This window comes from Gekko japonicus, unplaced genomic scaffold, assembly GCF_001447785.1.
Source record: "Gekko japonicus isolate JY-2015 unplaced genomic scaffold, Gekko_japonicus_V1.1 scaffold729, whole genome shotgun sequence".
NCBI lineage: Eukaryota > Metazoa > Chordata > Lepidosauria > Squamata > Gekkonidae > Gekko > Gekko japonicus.
The window spans coordinates 85,133-103,179 of NW_015175378.1; the positions used below are offsets into that span (position 1 = coordinate 85,133).

Below are 18,047 nucleotides of genomic sequence, written 5' to 3' on the forward strand. Positions count from 1 at the left end.
TTTTGCCATTTGTTTTCCTTGCGCATAACGGAGGAATCGCAGCTCTGCACCGAGGGCCCCCAATGGAGTATGCGATAATGCGCATACTGAGAAGGAGGGGGGAAACACAGCACGGAGTCGGGATGGCCTGATGTCAGGCAGAAGAGCATGCTTGAGTGATCAGACAGGGAACAGTCCGCCCGTGGCCTGCCTTGTCCAGATAACACCGGACTTTCCCCAGTGTCTTCTAACGCAGCTTCTGTGGTGGAGCAGCACAGGTTGCCGATGACTGTGGGACGCTTCCCAGATGTTGCTGTCTGATCCACTCCCTTTAGATCCGTCAGGCATTCCCACCCAGGGCTATTTTGGGGCGGGAACACACAGGAACGGCGTTCCGGCTGGCTCCTGAGTTGGCCACGCCCAGCAGGAACTCATTGACATAACAGGCCACACCCAACAGCAGAAACTCATTAGGATTGGCTACATTAGGGGTGTGTGGCCTAACATGAAAAGGGGTTCCTGCTACAAAAAAAAGCCCTGGGTTTTGACAACAAACAAGGTGAACAGAATAAGAAGCAAAAGGTGGGTGTGGCTGGATGACCACACTTCTGGTAACATGGGGGTGTGGCCTAATACGCTAATGAGTGGTGCTGTCAGGAGTGTGGCCCAATATGTTAATGCGTTTCTGCTATTGGGTGTGGCCTATTATGCTAATGAGTTCCTGCTGGGCTTTTTCTACAAAAAAAGCCCTGTTCCCACCTATGTCGGATCTCAAGGAGGGTGCGATCACAGCCAAAGGTGGCGTTTAGTTTGTGGATCTGGATTAAAGGGAGTGGTGGTGCAGGCAGTTAAATGCCTGCTTCAGTAACATCATACGAGCAGCCCTATGGCGGTTCGAGTACCACCGCGGTCGAGGTGAGCTCTCGACCCTTGTCCCAGCTCCCGCCCACCCAGCGGTTCGAAAGCAACTTAATTGCAAGTAGATAAATGGGTACCCACCCTTAGTAGGGTGGGGGGCACCCTGCCTGTGTGGTGGTTGAAGACAGATGGTGACGGCGATGGTGGCGGCGGCAGCGAGACATCAGCTCTGGCTTGGATGGCGTGGAGGTGGCGGCGGCGGCGGCGAGCGGGCACAACCAGAGGAGCGATCCCTGGTGGCTAGAGGACGGAACATCGAGTAACCGCCATCGGGAGAGGGCCGCGATGACGCCAAGCGCCGGTACAGCGAAGCCGGAAAAGGACGCAGCTGAAACCGGAAGGAGGCGGGAAGTCGCGCGCCTCGAGAGAGGGAGGTTGCTGCCAGGCGCCGAGGAGAGCGTCCCGCCTGAGAAACCGCCTGAGCCAACAGGAAGAAGAGGAGAACACCACCAACTACCAACCACCACCATAGGGGTGCCGGTAGGTCTCCCCACCCCATACAAATATGTGGCCTTAGTCAGGGAAGTAAAATGGTGACTAGCACCGAATTGTAAGCCGCTCAGAGACCCCCCTGACAAGGGGGTTCGAGCGGGATATAAAGTTGAATGTTAAATAATGTCATTGTGTGATATTACATATCAAGCTCCTTCAGATAGACGTGTTTGCTTCTTCAGGAAAGTAAACCATCTCTTTTTTGCTCTTTAAAAACCTATTGCCGATTCCCGGGGATCAGGCTGTCCTCGGGGCTACTCTCAATATAAACAATAAAATTACTGGTAAGGGCTTAACCATTGCAGATACCTCCTCCATAGGCTGGATGCCTTTGGCAATAGCTCAATCCAAGTACTTGGTGAGTGGGGAAGGGGCGGAGGAGCATGAAGCCCCTCCAGGTCAGGGCAGAGGGGCTGCCTGGATGAACAGGGGGAGGCAACGAACCCCCAAGGAAAACGGCAAATGGGACAGGAAGCACTGCCCCAAATGCTTTGCATGCAGAGCAGCCAATGAGCTTGTATGATTCATCCCATGTGATCATGCCTGAGAGTCCTTTCCGGGCCTCCCTACGACCCCCCACGGCTGAGAATTTATTTTCAGTTATTTTAATTTACAAAATCCAGATCCTGCCTTTCTTCCCCCACAAGGACCACCAAGGCGGCTAACAAATCCAAACATTTATGTATGTATTACTTCTGTATTTATGTTATTAAGGTCCACCTTTCTCACTTGGGACTCAAGGGGCGTTCACGCAGAGTGACTCAACACAGTCAATAGGACGGTACATTCAATAAAACTATGGCTGCAGTCACACACACTAAATAATCCACTTTCAATCCACTTTCAATGTACTTTCCAACTGGATTTCTACAGTATGAACTAGCAAAATCCAATTCAAAAGTGCACTGAAAGTGGATTATTTCGTATGTATGGGTTGCAGAACCAATCAGAAATCTGAAACACAGTACGGAGGGAAAGTATAAATCTTAACACAAACCACCACATGATGGAAAATTACATAGTAGGATACAATTTAAAGGTAAAGGTAAAGGTTCCCTTGCTCAAAAGCCAGTCGAATCCGACTCTAGGGTTGCGGTGCTCATCTCCATTTCAAAGCCGAAGAGCCAGCGCTGTCCGAAGACGTTTCCGTGGTCATGTGGCCGGCATGACTAAACACCAAGGCGCACGGAACACTGTTACCTTCCCACCGAAGTGGTACCTATTTATCTACTTGCAATTTCTTGCTTTCGAACTGCTTGGTTGGCAGGAGCTGGAACTAGAGACGGGAGCTCACTCCGTCATGCGGCACACTCGGGTCTCGAACTGCTGAACTACTGACCTTCCACAGCCTGCAGTTCAGCGTCTTAGCCACTTGAGCCACCGCAGCTCTTAGGATACAATTTACAGCAGTACAAAAATTACATAATAGGGTTCTATACACATTAGTACCCTGATCTGGATTGCCCAGGCTGGCCAGATCTCCTCAGATCTTGGAAACTAAGAAGGGTCAGCCCTGGCTAGTATTTCGATGGGAGACCGCCAAGGAATACCAAGGTTGTTTCGCAGAGGCAGACGACGGCCAACCACCTCTGAACGCCTCTTGCCTTGAAAACCCGACGGGGTCTCCATAACTCAGCCGTGACTCGACAGCGACAACATCAAATACACATTAATATAGACCACGGTCCCTAAGAATGTCTCCAAGTGACTTTGTGAATCATTTTGGCCAGTGCTACCCTACTGCAGAAAGGCTGGAGCCTTCCTGACCTCTTCAGGCAGGCTATTCTACAAAGTGGGGGTCTCAAAGGAGAACACATACGGACGGGCAGTTGTTGATTCTGCCCATGTGCTGGGTGGAGAGTAATATGCATGCTCCATCTAGCTGTTGATAAGGGTCAAACTGCGGCATTCTGCCCCAACTGGAGTTTCCAAATTGATTTTGAGGGGAGACCCATGTACAGTGCATTACAGTAGTCTAGTCTCGATATCACCACGAGATGCATCCGGGTAGCTAGGTCAGAAGCAACGCTCCCTCTAAGCTGTGGAGTCCTGTGAGCAAAAATCCTACTTTGTGAGCGACTGGCATTAAAGTGGTGAGCGAGCGATTTGGCTACTGCATAAATTAGTTTGCTCTGGAGACATCCTTCATGAGCGAACACAAAAAGGTGTGAGCCGGAGGCTAAAAAACTGTGAGCTAGCTCACACTAACTCAGCTTAGAGGGAACTCTGTCAGAAGGTAAGGCTAGGCTAAGTTGGAAGGAAGCCTCTTCTGCAACTGCATTAACTTGCTTCTCCAGCAATCCTGTTGGGTCCAGTAAAACCCCGAGGCTCTTAAGGGAGCCAGTAAGGGTCAGCTGAACCCCACAGAAAGAGGGGAGTTCACTGTCCATCAAGACCTTCACCTTTCCTGCCAGCAGTACTTCTGTCTTTCCAGGATTTTGTTTCAGTTTGTTCACTCTTAGGCATTTAACCACAGCAGCCAGGCAGTAATTCAAGACCTCTACAGCATCACTAGGAAATTTGGATACGGATATATATAGATACCTTGGAGCTGCGGTGGCTCAAGTTGTTAAGACGCTGAACTGCAGGCTGTGAAAGGCCGGTAGTTCAGCAGTTCAAGACCCGAGTGTGCCGCATGACGGAGTGAGCTCCCATCTCTAGTTCCAGCTCCTGCCAACCTAGCAGTTCGAAAGCAAGAAACTGCAAGTAGATAAATAGGTACCACTTCAGTGGGAAGGTCACAGCGTTCTGTGCGCCTTGGTGTTTAGTCATGCCGACCACAAGACCACGGAAATGTCTTCGGACAGCGCTGGCTCTTCGGCTTTGAAACGGAGATGACCACTGCAACCCTAGAGTCGGACTAGACTGGCTTTCGAGCAAGAGAACCTTTACCTTTATATATAGATAGCTGTGTATCATCTGCATATGGATAACAGCCAAGCCCAAAACTACAAATGGCTCAGCCTATGGGCTTTACATAAAGACAGAAGGGGCGGGGGGAATTGATTGCACCCTGTGTGTCCCAAGCAGATAATCGATCTCCAGTGTCCATTCTTTGGGTCCTGTCTGTGAGGAAGGATTTGACCCACTCCAACCCACAGTTCCCTGATGCCTCATTCTGCTGCCCCCAGGCCCCTCAACAGGAGGGCAGGCTCTGCTGTGCCAAGGGCTGCAGACAGGGTTGCCAACTTCCAGGTGGCAGCTAGAGATCTCCTGGGGTTGCAGCTGATTTCCAGGCGATAGAGAACAGTTCACCTGGAGAAATTGGCCACTCTGTGGAAGGTAGACTCTATGGCACTATACCCCACTGAAGCCCCTTCCCCCCCCAAACCCCGCCCTACTCATCTTCCACCCCCCCAAATCTCCAGATGTTTCCCAAGCTGGAGGTGGCCACCCTAGCAGCAGAGGAAGCCAGGAGGGGCAACAAGAAGGCCGGACCTTGGTCTACAGGGAACAGACAACGTAAAACTGTTAAATCCCAATTCCCCGTCAAAAACACTTGATAGCCGCGCTTCTCTTTTCCAGCACCCTGGACTCTTTGGCCATTCAAACAGCAATGCCCCCCCCCCCAGACCTTTTCCTGTCCGTCCGTCCCTCCCGCCTCTCTAGGAAGCAGCTCTCTCAGTTTAACCCGTTCAGTACTGCAGACGAAGGCATGAGAAAAGCTGCTTCCTTCCGTCCTCTCCACGAGGCGCCGCGCTCGGACGCAGGCGCACGGGACGGACTCCTAGCTACGGGCCTGCTCCCAGGTAAGCGGTTTTGGGATTGCACAGAAAATGCCTGTTCCTCTCCCCTCTTCCCTCTTTCTCAAAGCTCACCACTGCTTCTACCTGCCTGGGGGGGTCCTGTTGTGAGTCTGTCCTGTCGGAGAGGGTTGCCACCTCCTGCTTGGGAAATTCCTGGAGACCTGGCCCCTTTCTCTTCCCTCAGAGGCTTTGGGGGAATTTTCAAATGGCTAATTTCTGTTCGGGAGGGGGGAGGTCTAAGGAAGGGCACCCTTGAATGACCTCACTCTTTCTACTTCAAGGCAGCTTTATTTATTTATTTATTTTATTTTCATTTATACCCTGCCCTCCCTGCACGCGGGCTCAGGGCGGTTTACATAGGCCCAAAGTGCAATAAAATAAAACAAATTAAAACTAAATTTCACATCAAACAGGATACATGAGAACTATAAATACACATTCCCCATTGCATATCAGGAAGGGATGGGGGGGGGGGGACACCATGGGCCAGGATGTTACAGCTGACCAGTTGGCCCAACCCTGCTCTGCAGTACACAATGGTGGTAGTGGCGGCGGCGGCTCCTACTCGAAGGCCTGGTGGAAGAGCCCCGTCTTGCAGGCCCTGCGGAACTGTAGAAGGTCCCGCAGGGCCCTGATCTCCTCCGGGAGCTCATTCCACCAGGTAGGAGCCACCACCAAGAAGGACCTGGCCCTCGTGGTAGCAAGCCTGGCCTCTTTCGGGACCGAGGTCACCAGGCGGTGTTGTGACCCCGACCGAAGTGCTCTTTGGAGCCTGTATGGGGAAAGGCGGTCCCTCAGGTATGCCGGACCATGGCCATATAGGGCTTTAAAGGTAAGCACCAGCACTTTGAAGCGAATCCAATACGCTATAGGCAGCCAGTGCAGCACTTTCGGCACAGGTTGGATGTGTTCCCATTTAGGGACACCCACCAGCAACCTGGCCGCCGCATTCTGCACCAGCTGCAGCCTCTGAATTTGTGACAAAGGCAGCCCCATGTAGAGAGCGTTACAGTAGTCTAGCCTCGAGGTAACTGTGGCATGGATCACTGTGGCCAGATCGTCGCAGCTAAGGAAGGGGACTGACTGCCGTACCAGCAGCTTCATGTGTTTATATGAATACTGGCACTCCCCCAGTACTCGTTTTAGGTGTTTCCCTTTATGCTTGGGGGGGGGGGCTTGGGTCTGTGCAGTTTCCTTGCAGTTTGGTTGCAGGTGATACCAGCTGTGCAGCATCAGGATCATATGGAACTGCTTCCCATGGACTTGGCAGGATGGCAAAGGGGCGGGAACCTGCCTACACCCTGGATTCCTTGTAGATCCTTTCTCAGAAACAGGGTGCCAGTGACACTCGATTGAGGGACAGCTTGAGATAATCCTTTCTGTGGGAATCGACCCTCTCTTGGCCTGCTGTTCAACCAGGAACTGGTCCATATCCCTGGGTGTGATCTCCAACCAACCCTTACAATTAGTCAATGGATTTTCTTCAGGAACATATTTATGCAATCCAAAGTGCTTCTTTGTTGTTCCTGTTTATACAACACTTTTATTTCCCCCCCCCCAAAAAAATTCTTCAGGGCCAAAAAACTTCTTCAGTAGTGACAAATGTAAAATTTTTAAAAAGTTGTCAGGAGAATCATATTGTCTGCCGGTAGAGGGCACTGCAGGATTGCTTTTCACAAACCAGCTCCATAAATTTCCAACAGGCAAATTTTTCTTAGGCTACAAAATTTAGAGTCCAGAGGCACCTTTAAGACCAACAAAGTTTTGTTCAAGGTATGAGGTTCGTGTGCAAAGCACACTTTTTCAAAAACATTGGAATGGTGTGTAAAGTTCATACTTATAGACAGGGAAATTAACATGTAACATGATGATGTTTAAGATATGCAAAGTCCAAAATAACAAGCTAAGGTTATAAGGTCAACAGTTGTTCTTAGGTTGTTTCCAAGGGTCGTCCTGTTGGTTTCAGGTTTCTTTTGATCTCTAAGGTGCTACTGGAGAAGCTGAGCACGCTTCTACTAAGATGGGTTTTCAGAGCATTCACATGACTTCATCCCCAAGTTTTTAGTCCAGTGGCACCTTTAAGACCAACCCCAACAGAGTTGTAAAATTTTCAAAATTTGATTCGGAATCTTCTGGTAAAGCACCTTTGCTCCTGTGTGAGCAGGAGCCAGGATTTTTTTTTCATCAGGGGGAGGATTAAATTTTTTTAGGGGGCAGGTAACCTAATTAAAGTTGATTTAGAAGAAGAGATTGGATTTATAGCCTGCCCTTCACTACCCAAAGGAGTCTCAGAGCAGTTTACAATCTCTTTCCCCTCCCCTCTCCACAACAGACACCCTGTGAGGTACGTTGGGCTGAGAGAGCTCTTCCGAGGACTGCGCTTGAGAGAACCTGTAACTGACCCAAGGTCGCGCCAGCAGCTGCATGTGGAGGAGTGGGGAATCAAACCCAGTTCTCCCAGATTAGAGTCCACACTCTTAACCATTACACCAAACTGGTAATAAACCTTTGTCCCAGGCTGAATCTTGATGTTGCCTCATGGCTCTGGGATTCAGACCCTTAGTGCCTCTAAATGTGGAGGTTCCCCTCAGTCACCATGGCTAGTAGCCACTGATAGACTTATCCTCCAGGAATCTATCTAATCCCCGATTAAAGGTGGTTATTCCCAGTTTTAATAGGGAATGTAACAGGAACAACAAAGAGGCACTGTTTCCTACTCTATTCGGATTGCACAAATATGTTCCTGAAATAAAAGCTGTGGACTAATCATAAGGCTTCGCCGGCGTTTGTTTTTTTCCAAACAGGGAAGAGGTTACAGGGACACGTGTTTTCAAAGCAATCCTAAAACTGCTTTCCTGGGAGGCAACCTCATTGAATCGGAGGCTTGTGGGGGGAGATCTGCTCGGGATCGCGGAAGGGGAGAGTTTGCCTCCATCTCCTTCACCCACCCACCCAATCCCCATTTTCGGAGAAGGCTGACCAGGCTGGGCTCCCTGGTGCAGAGTTACATCGAGCTGCATTAGAGGGCGTGGCGGAGGACAGCCTGGCTGAAGTCCGTCCCGTCCGGCCGGGTCTGGGCGCTGCGCCTCGTGGAGAGGACGGGAGGAGGGAGCTTTTCTCATTCATTTGTCTGCAGCACTGCAGGGGTTAAAGTGAGCGAGCTGCTTCCTAGAGAGGCCGAGCAAGGCGGTGGGGGGGGGAGAAACGTGTTGGAGCAGGGGAGGCGCTGGTGTCTGAATGGCCAGAGAGACCAGGGAGGGCTTCAGATCTGCAAAAGGAAGGGGGGGAGAAGCCTCGTTTCACAAGTAAGTCTGGGGGGAGCTGGAATTAATGTAAAAAATGTAATCAACTATTGTTGAAAGGTCGGTTCCCTATAGGCAAAGGTCGGGCCTCGCTGTGGCTCCTCCTGGCGTTCTCTGCTGCCCTGGGCACAGCGGGACCCAGTTGAGGGGCCTGGGGGCAGAATGAGGCATCAGGGACTGTGGGTTGGAGTGGGTCAAGTCCTTCCGCACGGACCGGACCCCAAGAATGGCCTCTGGAGATCAGTTGTCTGTTTGAGACCCACAGGGTGTCTTTCTCTAAAGCCCTAAGGCCAAACCATTGGTAGTTTTGGGCTGGGTTGTCATCTATCTGCAGGTGATACGCAGCTATCTATATATCCTTATCCACGTTTCCTGGTGATGCCCTCTAGGACCTGAATCTCTGCCTGGCGGCTGTGGTTAAATGCCAAAGAGTGAACAAATTGAAATGAAATCCTGGAAAGACATAAGTGATGCAGGTTGGGAAGGTGGAGGTCTTGAAGGACATTCCGCTCCCCGCTTTCCATGGAGTTCAGCTGACCCTCGCTGGCTTCCTTAAGAGCCTCGGGGTTTTATTGAACCCAACAGAATTGCTGGAGAAGCAAGTTAATGCATTTGCAAAAAAAGCCTCCTTCCAACTATGCCTAGCCTTACCTTGATGCCTAGCCTTACCTTACCTGGATCCATGTCATGGTGACATCAAGTCTAGACTACTGTAATGCGCTGTACATGGGTCTCCCCGCCCAAAACAATTCAGGAACTCCAGTTAGTGCAGAATGCTACAGTTTCACTATTATCAACAGCTAGGTGAACATGCATATTACTTGTGTAATGCAGTCATTCCACTGTTTGCCCATCAGTTACCAGGCTCTGTTTAAAGGAGTGGCTGTCACATACAAAGCTCTTCATGGCCTTGGAGCCTCATCCCTGCAAAGACAGTCTCTCCCCTTATGCTCTGCCCTGGCACCTTTGCTCATCTGAGCAGGGACTTCTGCAGGTCCCATCCTGCACACGGGCAGAATCAACCACCGCCCATCCACATGCCTCCTCCTTCATGGCACCCACCTTGTGGAGCGGCCTACCTGAGGGGGTCAAGAAGGCTCCCACTCTTCTAGAGTTCCACAAATTATGGAAAATTGAGTTATTCAAGAGGGTAGCACTGTCCAAAATGATTCACAAAGTCACTTGGTGTACACCAATGAGTATTTGCTGTTGTTGCCGTGAAGCCACAGCTGAATTATGGTGACCTCGTAGGGTTTTCAAGGCAAGAGACCTTCAGAGGTAGTTTGCCATTGCCTGCCTCTGCGTCACAACCCTGGTATTCCTTGGAGGTCCTTTGGAGGAAGGGCAGAGAGCTCAGACCCAGGAGTGTGCCCAAGATGCCCCCTCACATGGTAAGGTTGTTTTGTGGCACGATGGGATTGGAGCAACAGTGAAGTTGTTGAGTGGAAAGTTTAGGACGAGAAAAAGGAAATACTTCAGCACACAACACAGGAGTTAAGTTCTGGTATTCAGTGCCATAGGATCTATTGATGGCCACACACTTGAAGGGTGATTAGACAGATTCCAGGTAGGCAGTTCTAGGTTCAGCTGTTAGCCATGGCAAACGAACGGAACCTCCGTGTTCTGAGGTAGCATACCGCTGAAAACCCATTACTGGTCCCGGTCACATGGCAGAGTTGCCGCGGGAGAGGCACGGATGGTGGGCGGATTATCCGGGCGCGATCACGCCCCAACATCTGGGAAGTGGAGCACACCCATGGCTTACCGCCGACAATGTGCGTTAAAAAAGTAGTACCTCCAAGGTACTAGTAAACGTTTGCCACGGGCTGCCTCCAGACGCCCGTGGTGTGATCGCGCCGGTTCACGGCATTCCCCTCAGGTCTCTCGTTTACCTGCCAGCGCTGAGGGAAGGACCCATGGTCAATGTTACCTCTAAGCTGTGGAGTCTTGTGAGCAAAAATTCTACTTTGTGAGTTACTGGCATTAAAGTTGTGAGCGGGCGATTTGGCTGCTGCATAAATTAGCTTGCTCTAGAGCCCTCCTTCCTGAGCGAAGACAAAAATGTGTGAGCCAGAGGCTAAAAAACTGTGAGCTAGCTCACACTAACTCAGCTTAGAGGGAACACTGCCCATGGGGTGCCGCCGGCACGTCTGATTGCGTAATCGCGGATCAAACTGCGCTGGGGCAATTAGCCACACCTCCCCCCCCCGCAATATCCAGCCCGTGTGGCCGGGGCCACTGTTGGCCAATATTTGTCTTCTGTGCCCTTGATTAAAAGCTTTCCAGGAGCATCTTTTGGACCACGGTCAGAAAGAGGAGAGTGGACTGTGGATGCCAGCCTGTAGCCAGGCAACCCTGTGATGTTTGGGGGTTGCACATGACTGGATGTGAAGTCAGAGCATCAGCAGACACTCTGGAAACCCATCAATAGTACCCTGGAGTTTTCATATACGCTGAAGTCACCTCTTGGTTTCCAGAGGGATGCGACGGTGACATGTCATGCGATGTCATTTTTGCCCCCCTCTTTTCCTCCTGCCAGCCGGGAATGATGGGCCTGTGGGAGGGCCCAGCTGGCGGGAGAACGGAGCCCCTGGGCCTTGGGCCTGATCCAGCAGAGATGGTGTCATGTTTTTGAACTCCAGAGTTCACAGAGCACATTTCAGTTCTCATAGAAATCTCAATGGGTCAGCAGCATTTAGGAGCCCCCAAGGCTCGTGGGTACCTGGTGCTTCTCTGCCGCCTCTCCCACAATTTACTAAAAATCCTTACAAATTTTGTTGGGTGTGCCTATGGCAAGGTTTCACAGCCCTGGGAAGGAGGGCGCACAAAGCGGGATTCAAACAAGCAAACGAGGGAATCTAGGCTAACAATCTTCCTTCTTTGTCTCTGTCACAGGCAGTGGATAGGTGGTGTTCAGCTGTCGTCTTGGCAGAGGTGTGAAAATGGCTGCTGCATCTCCAGTCCAGGTTGAGGAGATGAGCGGGGGACAACCTGGGTCCAGTTTGGTGTTGTGGTTGAGAGGCGGACTCTAATCTGGAGAACCGATTCCTCCACATGCAGCCAGCTGGGTGACCTTGGGTCAATCACAGTTCTCTTAGAGCTGTTCTCTCAAGAGTTCTTTCAAAGCTCTCTCAGCCCCACCTACCTCACAGGGTGTCTGTTGTGGGGAGAGGAAGGGAAGGAGATTGTAAGCCGCTCTAGGTAGTGAAGGGCAGGGTATAAATCCAACTCTTCTTTTTCTTCTTCTCCTTTCACAGAGTAGCTTTTGCTCCTGCAGTTTCTGCTAAGGTATCTGAGGGAAAGGTGCTCCAAATGCCATTCCCTTTACCCATGCCAAGCTCTCCATCCTGTGCCATCCCCAATTGCCCTCTTCCAGTGTGAATTTTCTGCCTGGCATGATCTCTGAGGAGGGAATCTGCTTTTTCTTTCAGTGTCTGTTTTCCTTTGAGGAGGTGGCTGTATATATCACAGAGGCAGAGTGAAGCCTGCTGGATCCGGACCAAAGAGCTCTCTACAGGGAAGTCATGCTGGAGAACTATGAGACTGTGGCCTCTCTGGGTAAGGAACTTTCACAGGTGCCAAAAGTGTGAATTGCTACCATTGAGATGGTGCATAAATCGAAATATTGAACACAGATGCATCGTTTTCAGGCCTGGCCTGCTACTTGTCCCCTATTGAGGGTCTCGAGGAGTTGGGTGGCAGTGATAACAACGTTCAGCATGGCTGGGTAGACTCACCCAAGTCACCTGGCTTGGTGTAGTGGTTAAGCGATTATTTGGTGTAGTGGTTAAGTGCGCGGACTCTAATCTGGGAGGACCGGGTTTGATTCCCCACTCCTCCACTTGCATCTTCTGATGTGACCTTGGGTCAGTCACAACCTCTGGCACAGCTGTCCTTGAAAAAGAGCAGTTTGTGTCAGAGTTCTCTCGGCCCCACCCACCTCACAGGGTGTCTGTTGTGGGGAGGGGAAGGGAAAGGAGTTTGTAAGCCGCTCTGAGACTCCAAGTGAAGGGCGGGGTATAAATCCAATCTCTTCTCTTCTCTTCTTCTTCTCTGGCTGGCCCAGGGGCAACTGAGGCTTATGTTGTGTGGCAGTCACTCAAGACAGAGAAGGTGTCCTGGTCTGAGGCCAAGGAGGCCCTCAGAAAGTCTCTGGAAGGAGTCAGATGGTGATTTCTCAATCGCCAACCTTTATAACACGCCGTCCCCCCTGAATGGGCTCAAGGCCATCTACTCTGACTGTGATCTGGTGTGGATTTGTCCCCCTTAAACTGTTTAGGATTGTGGGCTTTGATCCATCCTTCTAGAAGAAGTTTTCCTCTTCCTTGGATCCCTTTCCCATAAGAATGATCACTTTGTCTCTTCCTTTGCCATAGAAGCCAGGAATTTAAGAGAAACTAGGGTGAAGACACACAAAGTCCTTTCCTCTGGAGAAAGGCTGGAGAGTTTCTCACGAAAAGAGATGTCAAGGACCCAAGCCTGGGCCCCTCTGAGCCACCACCTCTTGTGCAAGCGTTCTTGAATCCAGCCTTGAAAGAGATAAGGATGGTGTAGGCAGGGAGGCCCAATTACAGACACCTGCAAGCCAGAGCAGGTCTAATATTCACATTAACCCTTGGGAGGAAATCAGGATGCTTTGTCTCACAAGGGGATATTTCGTGCCCAAATGAGCTGGCTGCAAGTGAATATCCTCCACAGTTACGTAAAAGGAACAGGCAAGGAATAGGAATGGAGGGTTTCTGCTTTTCTTCTTGGCAACTCTTGGTTCAGTAGAATTATAAAGCCCACTGGGTTAGGAGGCCTTCTAGGACCTGAAACCTGGAGGCTGAGGAGCTCCTTCTGGGCCTAAGCTCAGCTGTGGGTCTTGAGAGGCTGTGGTAACCCTAAGTATTTCTTTATTATTATTTATTTATTTATTTTTCGCATTTATATCCCGCCCTTTCCCGAAGGCTCAGGGCGGCTAACAGGGGCACCAAGTACTGGATATTCAGGGGAAAGGTGTGTGTGGGGGGGGCAGCCTTACTCTCACTCGCTGCCCCTCAGTTCACCTCTTCCACTTCCAGTGGAAGCCCGGAGAAAACCATGACGCCTCAGAAGGGTCAAAACAAAACACGGAGGGACGATGATGAGAAAGGAAGGGAAGAGGACACGTGGGGCATTGGGCGTGTGCCGCTTGGCTCTCCACATAATAATAATAATAATCTTTAGATTTATTAATTGCTCAATCCTTGCAGAGCTGCTGGTTCTGAGCGATTTACAGTTACTCATGTATTCACAAGGGACTAACAATGATAGGGGGTAAGGGAGGACAACATATATCTTTAAATTGCACACATTTCGCAGCCGACGGGGAGTTTATCCAGCTGTAAGCTTCAGACATGTTCCAACGGCATTCTCCCTCGGCGTGGCTTGATGTCGTCAGCTTTCTCAGTTGCAGCGCAACACTGCCACCGCCTGGCCGGAATGGCCCATTACAGGCCATGATGCCGAATAGATCTCTCTAGGCTTTTGATCTCACGCGCTGGACCTTCCGTTCGTCAGCTAACACCTCCCCCACCGGGGGGTTTAGTGTGCCCACCCTCTCTAAGGAGTGGTACCCATTTTATCTACTCGTTGAAGCTTTCAAACCGCTGGGTGGACGGCGAGCTGGGGACAAGGCTTGGTAGCTCACACCAGCGCGGGGCTAGAACTGACAGCAGTCCTGTTCAGCTCAGATGTTTAAACAGAGGATAAATCCCCTGTGCCACCGCTCCCCCTTATCCTACTGCCCCCTTATCCTACTGCCCACAGCACCTTCTTGTCCATTGCTTGTCTTCCTCAGGGTGGAGCATTGCTGTGCCCCATTCCCCCGATTTGACCAGCAGGACATTGAAGGGGCAGGACTGGAAGGCAGTGGCAGTGCCCTGGGGCCACACAAGTTGCTTCAGTTTCTTGACCTCCTGCAGGAGCTGGCTGGGATGGAGCCTGGACGCAGTGGGAACCCTGTGCTGAGACAGTAATCTCTGCACTGAGGATTAAATATTACTGCACCAGAAGACGCTAGCGCAGCTCAGAGGAAACACTGGTGGGGGGTTAGTTAAGATCAGCTAAGCTGGTGAGGCCAAAGGGCCATCGATCCTTTCCTGCTACAGTCACTGAGATGCCTTTGAACCTTTCCTCCTCTCCCAGGTGCTAATGGGATCTCTCTTTTTATTCCAACAGGGGATGATCAGAGGAATGAGAAGGGTGAGGAACTTCATCAGCAATTGCCAGATGAAGTCAAGAATGAAGACATGAGAGGAAACTTCAGGAAACAGGGCAGACGTAAGAGGCAGAAAGGAAGGCACATGGTCAAGAAGAGGGATCAACCCATTCCTTGCCAAGGGAGGGATTTCCATGAAGTAATTCACATGCTGGAGGAAACATACAAGTGCTTGGAGTGTGGAATGAACTTCTCAGATAAAACCCAATATAATGTCCATTTGCGCACACATTTGCGAATGCAGAGTGGAAAGAAGACCCATCAAGGCTGGGAGTGTGGGAAGAGCTTCCCTTGTAGAGCAGAGCTCCTTATACATCAACAAACATATGCAGGAGAGAAACATTATAGGTGCTCAGACCGTGGCAAAAGTTTCTCACAAAAATCCAACTTTATTAAACACCAAAGGATTCATTCAGGAGAGAAGCCATTTATCCAGTCAGAGACTGGAATGGCATTCCCTGATGGAAAAAAACGTAATGTACACTTTCTAAAGCACAGTATAATGAAGGGATGTAAATGCTTTTGGTGTGGAAAGTACTTTAAATACAAATCACAGCTTCTTGTGCACCAAAGAATACATACAGGGGAGAAACCATTTGAATGCTCAGAGTGTAGAACAAGATTCAGGCGGAGTTGTGATCTGCAGCGGCATCTAAGAACCCACACAGGGGAGAAACCATTTGAATGCTCAAAATGTGGAAAGAGATTCAGTTCAAGTGGCAGTCTTCAGCAGCATCTAAGAACCCACAACAGGGAGAAACCTTTTGAATGTTCAGAGTGTAGAAAGAGATTCAGTTCAAGTGGCAATCTTCAACAGCACCTAAGAACCCACACAGGGGAGAAACCATTTGAATGCTCAAAATGTGGAAAGAGATTCAGTCACAGTCGCAGTCTTCAACAGCATATAAGAATCCACACAGGGGAGAAACCTTTTGAATGCTTAGAATGTGGAAAGAAATTGCGTGACAGTAGCAATTTTCGACAGCATCAAAGAATCCATACAAAGGAGAAACCTTTTGACTGCTCAGATTGTGGAAAGAAATTCAGTCAGCTTGGCAATCTTCAACAACATCAAAGAAACCACACTGGGGAGAAACCTTTTGAGTGCTCAGAGTGTGGGAAGAGATTCAGTAGGACTGGCAATCTTAAGCGGCATCAAAGAATCCACAGAAGTGAGAAACCTCTTGAATACTTGGAATGTGGGAAGAGGTTAGGTCAAAGTGGCCATCTGCAACAGCATCTAAAAATCCACACAGGAGAGAAATTTTTTGAATGCTCGAAGTGCCAAAAGAAATTCAGTCGAAATTGTGACCTTCAAAGGCACCTAAGAACCCACACAGATGAGAAACCTTTTGAATGCTCAAAGTGTAGGAAGAAATACAGTCAAAGCTGTGACCTTCAAAAGCATCTAAGAACACACATTGGTGAGAAACGATTTGAATGTCCAGAGTGTGGAAAGAGATTCAATTGGGGTGGCAGTCTTCAACAGCATCAAAGAACCCACACAGGGGAGAAACCGTTTGAGTGCTCAGAGTGTGGAAAGAGGTTCAGTCAGAGTGGCAATCTTCTACAGCATCAAAGAACCCACACAAGGAGAAACCACAGCTTGTAAAAAGAGCTTTTCTCTTTCTAAAAGACAACCACAGAACATAGAAAGGGCTGAAACCATGTAAGCTCTTGTAAAGACCTTGCATCTCCCCAGAATGGAAGCTCAGAAATGCTCCAAAAGTAGTTATGCATAGGAGGGCCTTTTAGTGGTTGCCCTGCTTCAGTATATCTGTCAAGCTAGCTCTCTTTGACATCTGCAAAACTGGTTAAAAACATATCTATTTTCCAAATGCTGTAGTCAAGGATAGCAAATATGTACAGCCTCTCTGCTAGTAGCGTAAACATAGTCTAAACAGCCTGCATTCTCAATTTAGAAACATTTTTATCTGCCAAGGAGTTTTGGAGAGGCATTTCTGGACCCTATTCTCTCCCCAGTCCAGCCTCCTGAGAGCTTTTCAGAGTTTCACCACTTTGAAGCTCAAAGTCTTCTGGCAGTAGGATTAATTTGGGTTGAAAGGAAAAAGTTGTGTCCCCCAACCCAGTAACTCAGTGAATTCAAAAGGGTCAGACCCCCTAACAGCATCTATTGATGTAGAAATGAGCAGGTAACCTCAGAGCAGGCAGGTGAATACTGTGGGATATAAAACTCCCCAATCCCAGTTCTTGGTACACAATTCCAGTTACTCCTGGAGAGAAACAGGAGAGAGAAGTAAGGTTCCCTCCTCCTGCTCTGACACCCACCCACCCCGTTCCAGGAGCCAGAAATGTCCTGGAGTAATGCCCCCCCGCTACACACACACACACGGACGGATTCCTTCCTTGAGGTTGTGCCTTCATTTTGCAGACTGAGAAAATTCTCTTGTCATCTCATAATTGTAGTTTGGAAAGAAATCTGATTTAAGGTTGCTAACAGGTCTGTAAAGAAAACGAAATCCTACCTGTTTGCAAGAGGCTTAGTATGTGGCAATGGGCATCTGAAGAGATAAATAACATCCCATAAAACGTCTGTTAAAGGGACAGCACACTATTTTCTCCAGGCAGTAGGCAACCTTAAGTAAGTGGGGGGGGGGGGCGTTGTTAGAGAAGACAAAGCCCAGCTAAGGAAGGGTTATAGCTCATTAAAGAGATTTTTATTTCTATTCGTGTGGTATTTTTTTTCCTGTGGTTTGTGTTTTTAATGAATTAGTTATTAAATGTTTCAAAGGTTGGTGCAGCATGTCTTTTTAAACTTGTGTATCAAGCTGTAAGACAGGAATCCTCTTGAGATGGGCATTTTGTGCCACAACTGATTTCCATGAGTGAAGCTGACGCAGTCTGCTCACATTCATGATGTGAGTGATTTAAGATAGCTGTAAGGAATAAATTTTTGTGGAGAAGTGGCCTTCTTGGAAGAAATATGTCTGACAGGGAGTGTTCCCTCTAAGCTTAGTGTGAGCTAGCTCACAGTTCTTTTAGCCTCCTGCTCACACATTTTTGTCTTAGTTCAGGAAGGATGGCTCCAGAGCAGACTAATCTATGCAGTAACCAAATTGCTTGCTCGCAACTTTAATGCCAGTAGCTCACAAAATAGAATTTTTGCGCACAAGACTCCACAGCTTAGAGGGAACATTGCTGACAGATGCAGAAATCTCAGGCCTTCCATGGTTTTTTTTTATTAGAACATTTATGTCCCACTTTTCCTTGTGGTTTAAGGCAGCTTACAATGGCCCCGGTCACACGGGCAGGAAACTGCGGGGGAGAAGCATGGCTGTTTGCCCTGGGGCAAACTACTGCGCAGTTACGCGATCAGACCTCCCGTGGAGGTCCTGTGGAGGTATCGTG

General features: G+C 49.4%; 1 protein-coding gene across 1 annotated transcript; it reads left to right on the plus strand.

Moving 5' to 3' along the window:
* Nucleotides 1–15,414: 15,414 nt before the first annotated feature.
* LOC107122463 (zinc finger protein 570-like) lies at nt 15,415–17,243 on the plus strand (the record flags this gene model as incomplete). Its single annotated transcript, XM_015425568.1, has 2 exons — nt 15,415–15,850; nt 16,019–17,243. Coding segments are annotated over 2 exons (708 nt in total), but the record flags the coding sequence as incomplete, so codon positions are not given.
* Nucleotides 17,244–18,047: the final 804 nt, after the last annotated feature.